At 49.9% G+C, this 6,000-nt stretch overlaps 1 protein-coding gene across 4 annotated transcripts in view; it reads right to left on the bottom strand.

Moving 5' to 3' along the window:
• Positions 1–348: 348 nt before the first annotated feature.
• TAFA3 (TAFA chemokine like family member 3) overlaps positions 349–6,000 on the bottom strand; it is a 21,689-nt gene continuing 16,037 nt past the window's right edge. For 2 of the 4 annotated variants that reach the window (XM_067727291.1, XM_067727290.1), the window contains one exon: positions 4,124–5,349. In XM_067727291.1, coding sequence (XP_067583392.1) covers positions 5,099–5,349 — 251 coding nt within the window. In that variant the 3' untranslated portion in view covers positions 4,124–5,098. Of the gene's footprint in view, positions 4,086–4,123; positions 5,350–6,000 lie in introns of those variants that run through there. The other 2 variants (XM_067727292.1, XM_067727293.1) reach the window with 2 other exon arrangements.

Raw genomic sequence — 6,000 nt, 5'->3', positions numbered from 1 at the left:
GCTCCAAGTCTTTTTCTTGGCCTCTGTCTTAGTCGTTGTTTCTTCGTTTCTTTGGTTGTTAGAGCTCACAAGTGGCACTGGAAGGGATTAAAGGGGACACAAGCACAGACTCAAAAAAAAAAAAAAACCTAGAAATTCAACATACAGTCATCATTTTCCAAATTGTCAGCGTGTATTGAGAAAGATTTGATAAAAACGCCAGGGCAGGGGTTGGCAAAAGTTTTCTACAAGGGGTCCAACAGTAAATATTTTAAGCCTTGTAGGCCGTACGGTTTCTCTGCAATGACTTAGCTCTGCTATCTCATAGTAGGAAAGTAGTCACAGACAATAATAAACGAATAAGCATGGTTACATTCCAATACAACTTTATTTACAAAGACAGGTGGTGGACCAAATTTGGCCCATGGGCCTTGGTTTGCAGCCCCCTGTATTAGGCTCCAAAGAATCCTGAAACCATCAAAACTGCTGCACAGGTCTCCCAAAGATTGACAGAAGCTCCATTCTGTCTCCTCCAAAAAGGACAAAAATCAAGGTTTATTCTAATTATTTTGTGTGGTGCTTTGGTGTTTTGATGTTCTTCTGAGTGATCTCAATTCCCCCCTTTTGTCCCTTCTCCCCTCTTTCTGTGTATATATCTCTAAAAGCTTCCCATTCTTCTTTATTCTGTCCTTTGGAACTCACAGGGTTGGGTGATTTTAGAGTGAGGCTCTTTCACATTCATCCTTGCTGAAATTCTGGCTTCTTTTCAGGGCTCTCATCTATACTACAGTAAGAGGCAATGTGCAGTAGCATAAAGAGCACTTGTCTGGATCACTGGGCAGCACATGCCACCAGCTTGCTGTGTGACTTTGAGCAAATTACCTAACCTCTCTGAGCCTTCCTTTTCTCATCTGTCAAATGAGGGAATTGGCTAAGGTCTCTTAAATCCCTTCTAGCTCTGAGCTTGTGATTTTAGGAAGCTGCGGCTTCAACTCTAGCCAACTGTCTGGAGCCATTAATTAGGATGTCACTCACAGACCTTAATGAAACTGCCAGGAGGCCACAGAAAGTAGCCACATGATCTTCTGTAGTTGGCAACCTTCCGAAGCTGGGTGGGTAGGGTTACCAGCTAACCTCAGGAAATCTGAGAGCCCATCCCACTAAGGGGAGAAAAGGAACACAAATGATCCAGGACCCCTATGCTCCAGGAAAATTAATTTGCATTCCTATACTGCCATTGAAGCAGCTACAAAATGTGTACAAATGTTGACTTAGTTGGAAGCAGGACCTGAGGGAGCTTCTGTTGGGAGGTGAGCTTTCCCTTCTCCATCAGATCCTCTTGTGTGGGGCTCTCCTGGCCATATAAAGAATACCCCTCAAAGCCCACCAAATACATATATGATTAGGTCAGGAGGAAATGGAGGCTTTGAGGGGTTAAAAAAATGAACGAGCAAATTCCAGCATGTGCCAAAGGAAGGAGGTCTTCTCTGAAGCAGGGATGAGGGAAGTCAGCGAGGATCAAGGAGCCTGGCTGGGGCAGGGGCGGGCGGTGGTTGGCAGCTTGGGGGGAGTTTGTACAGCACCATCCCCCAGCTCACGGCCCACTGGCTATGGATGCAGCAGATGCACAGGCGGCTGGAGCCCTCTCCCTCCCTCCTGGACACAGTCTTGAGGGATGGGGAGGGAGTAGAGAAGCCTGCCTCCTGGCTTCAAGGAGAGCAGGCTCTTATTGTCCGACGCTGCTAAAGCTGTCTCATTTGTAGCCTAAATAATTCACTCACCAGTCTCTCAAGGAACATTAGAAGAAAAACAAAACCCGACCCACCCCTCACGCTCAGGTTCCCACTGCACCAAAGGCAGGGCGGGAGGCAGACCCAAGCTGCAGAGATGGCCTGCCTTCAAAGGTTTATTGGGGTTGGCAACCTTCCAGAAATTGCCTGGGGCCTGGTTTTGTACAGCCCTTGAGCTAAGAATGGTTTTTACATTTTAAAACGTTTTTTAAAACAACATGAAACAAAATAAACAACAACAAAAACAAAGAATATGCCAGAGACTGTATGTGGCCTGCAAATATTAACTATCCTTTCCAGAAGAGTGCCAATCCTTTAATCCACTCCCCAACCTTGAAGGAGGTGATGACAACCTTTGACCTACTCCTTGACTACCTCACCCTGTGACCCCACTATATGCAGAGATTCGAAGTTGTCAGAGTTCTGACATCTACAGCCTAGTGGGAGGCCAGCATCATTGTTCACCCCATTTCCAAAACCAACAAAAAGGCAAACAAGAACATAAATGTATATGTATAACTGATTCACTTTGTTATAAAGCAGAAACTAACACACCATTGTAAAGCAATTATACTCCAATAAAGATGTAAAAAAGAAAAAGAACATCTCAAAAAAAAAAAAAGATAAACCCTGGAGTGGGGTCAATGGTCTTGATTCTACTGCATGGGGAGGGAGGGAGAGAAGCAGGGAGGGACTGAGACTCTCAGCCTCAACCCGTCATCTGATCTATCTTCTCTGAGGGTCAGAAGTCAGCATTGTCCCAGTTGGTCTCTACTGACGCCCCTCCCCTCAAGGCCCCATCACACCCTGCAGTCCTGGCGATCCCAGCTGATCCTACCTGACCCCAGCTGATGCCAGCAGTCACTGAGGCTGTAATTCTCTTATTGACGAGACATCCAAGTAATTCGCGTCTCTGAGTCCCTGAGGCCTGTGTGTCATCCGCAGACCACCTAGGGTGCAGCCTGACTGGCTGACCTTCAGTCCTGGACAGAGGCTCCATCCAGCGCAGGGGCTCCCCTGCTGCCTAGCAGGGCCTTTGAAGGAAGAGGACTCTGACTAGCCCTGGACGCCACCCAGACCCTCTGTTGGAGCCAGAGCCACTGAGAGGCACAGCCTAAGGACTCTGGAAAAGACGGGTTAGAGTGGACAAGGCTTCCAGCTCAGAGTGCCCAGCTGTAACTGGGCTGAGTGACCTCTGGGCTGTCATGGGTTCTGTTTGGAAGTTTTGGGGCTGAGGGCAGAGTGGAGACCCAGTGGCCCTGCATCCTGGTGGGTAGGTATTCTGGATTATTTCAGATAGGAGTGAACTTTGTAAAAGTTCTTGCTCAAAATCATTGAGCTGTCCAGCCAGTTCTTTGCAGGTTCCTGTTCTTGAGATTAAAAACAGCATGGAAAGCCCAGGCTGGAATCCCAACATCCAGGCTAAGTGAAAGGTCAGCCGTCTTAGAGATTTGGGAGCCCAAGCTGTGACACCTTCGGCAAGTCACCTCATTTCTCTGGGATTCAGTTTCCTCATCTGTTAAAAGAAGCAAACAAACAAAAACCTGGGGTGCTTGGGTGGGGGTGATCTTACAGTCCTGTCCAGCCCATACCCAGTGTGTCCGAAGCAGGCAAGACCTCTGCAGAAGCTTTTCTGTAAAGTCGTTTGGCTTCATCTCTGCTTTCCTTCCCCAAGTCAATTCAGCCCCATCCAAATGAGATACAGCTGGTCTGGCATCAGGGGAGAGTGTTTTCCTTCAGTAGGTCAGCAGCTTGCCGGGGATTCAGACCGTTGTGAGGTCCCACCGAAGTAGTGGGTGGTGAATATGACCTATGATGTGAGGTCCTACCGAAGTAGTGGGTGGTGAATATGACCTATGTCTTTGTGCCCTGTGGCCAGAGGGTGGCTGAAGGGCTGTGGGAGTCTCCTCAACTGAAGTGGGGTGAACGGTCCCCAACATGCTCACAGCATATGGGCCAGAAACCAGTCTGATACCACACACTTTAATCTAAGTTACATTGATTGCCTTTTGTCAGCTCTTCAACTTGACCGAACGTTCCTTAAGGGTAGGGATTCTATCTTGACCTTCTTCTGTGTCCCCCAGGGAGAACCCAGCACCACAGGTATGTGGCTGGAGATTGGCCTGGAGATATGAGGACGTATCTGCTGAGAAGCTTAACTGCAATACCTCTGGAAAGAGTACTGCTGCACTTTGCACAGGGTGTGGGTCCGGGGAAGTGAATCTCCACATTTTCCAGCTGATAACTGGACACCGTTCTCCAGTGGGTGGCTCAATCAAGCTGTCAGGTCATGACCCCCAAGAGCTATCGTGTGACCTAGAGAGCAAGTGATGCGGGAAGGTTAGAGAAGGGAATGCCTGTCCCGTGCCAGTGTGCCCGAGATTCCCCAGGATATGCAGGTCACTTTCCCCTAAAGCAGTCCAGACTGGGAAAGTGTGGCTGGGTGGCCCATGCAAACATAAATCAGCCTTGCGTCACCGCTGGTTGCTTCAGAGTAGCTACCAAATTGCAAGCACAGTGATCTACAGCCTACAAATCCAGACCCAATAGTGACAATAGTCAGAAGCTCTGGGGTGGGTCTCTTCTAGTCTTAAATATACTCAGAATGGCTGTGTCCCTTGCCTGCCTGCAGATAGGAAGCTCTCCTTTAGACCCAGCCACACTTTTTCTTGCTGTAGCTCCTGTTCTGTGCCCTATGAAAATGTTCCCTTTAGAAGTCCGGAGCCCGCCTTTCCTTCTGTATTGTTTTCTTTGCTTGCTTGTTTGCTGGGTGTGATGGTGGGGAGGGAAGGCAGGAGGCAGAGTTCTGACTTGCCCCACAGTGTCAGCCATCTGTACAAACGGCCATGACAGAGCAATACAATGGATTAACCGTGACACACATGGAACTGCTAACGAGTTCGATAAAATTTTGATTATCCCTTGTTCCGTGCGGCAGGCAGCAAACCATGGAAATAATAATCCTCTCGGCTGGTGTCAGCACAGCAGTTCAACCAGAGAAAGGCAGGTGTGAGCTACAGGGAGTGAATCGTGGGAATGTGGGGGGGGGGCCTGCAGCAGGGGTGGGAGGGCAGAATGGCAATTGCAGAGATTCCCCTCTCAATTACCTAGATAATTCCCTCAATTCTCTACTTTGTTCTGTGGACCTGACATGTTCTGGAAGGCAAACTCATTCTTGGCAGAGAAGGAAACTAAGGCCTCAGGAACATCAGGAATATGCCCAGAAGGACACCTTGGATTTCAGTCCCCAGAGTCTAGACAAACCCAGGGGAGACTGTCCGGGGATGAGCCCACATGGCTTGCAGATCTCAGCCTGGGAAACCGGCATCCTAGACCCCAGGGTTCCTGTGTCCCCTTTTCCGTCCCCAGCGAAGGGGGAAGAGTAGGGCTGCGATGAAGTGTCTCTCCCTGGATACCTTGGTGGTTTTGACTTTGTGTCCGGTGCTGCAGCTCCATCCCGACAGGTCCGGGAGCACTTTACACTCCTCGCCCAGCAGGCAGGGCTCCATCTGACACCACCACTTCTGCAGGACGATGGAGGCTGTGGGAGCAGGAAGCAGTGAGGGCAGCTCTAAGTTCTCTGCAAGTACAGCACGCAGTTGTGGGCGTGGGAGTGGTTCGTGCAGAATAAGGGCATGTTTCTACACACCATGGCTTAGAGCCCTGCATTTCCGTACTCCAGGCTGCCCGGAAGGGCAGTACTCAGGCTGAGGCCTTGGGACACAACCATACCAACCTCAACCCCACTGACCCCTACATCTCACCAAAGACAGAGAGGGGTGAAGGCAGGGGAAGTTGTCTCTAAGGCAACCCTTGAGTTGAGCCACCACATCATTAGCAGAGAGGCACAGTCTTCAACATACCCCTTGGTGTACGTGAGCAAGCGTGCAGGCCATTTGAGGGAGTGCGCACAAGCAGGTGTGTGCGTGTGAGCACAAGTGGGCACGTTTATGGCGCTGCCATGTGAGAGTAAGAAAATAAGCATGGGTGGGGCCGTGGGAAAGGGGTGGATACGAAGGAATTCATGGCCAAGCGATACACGTGTGTCCATGTGAGGGGACGGTAAAGGCCGGCTTGAGAATGAGAGGAGGGGATGTGTAAGAGGCCTGGGAAGGAGCCGCAGGTGAAGAAGTCAACGTCTGGAGGAGTGGGTGTGAGGTGATGAGGCTGACGGGAGGCCTGAGAAGATCGTGTGAGGAAATGAATCCGCGTATGTGCCAGGCAGTAGGTG

Source organism: Pseudorca crassidens, chromosome 2 (genome assembly GCF_039906515.1).
Source record: "Pseudorca crassidens isolate mPseCra1 chromosome 2, mPseCra1.hap1, whole genome shotgun sequence".
NCBI classification, from domain to species: Eukaryota; Metazoa; Chordata; class Mammalia; order Artiodactyla; family Delphinidae; genus Pseudorca; species Pseudorca crassidens.
The sequence above is the reverse complement of the archived record's forward strand: the minus strand, read 5'-3'. Positions and strand labels throughout refer to the sequence as shown.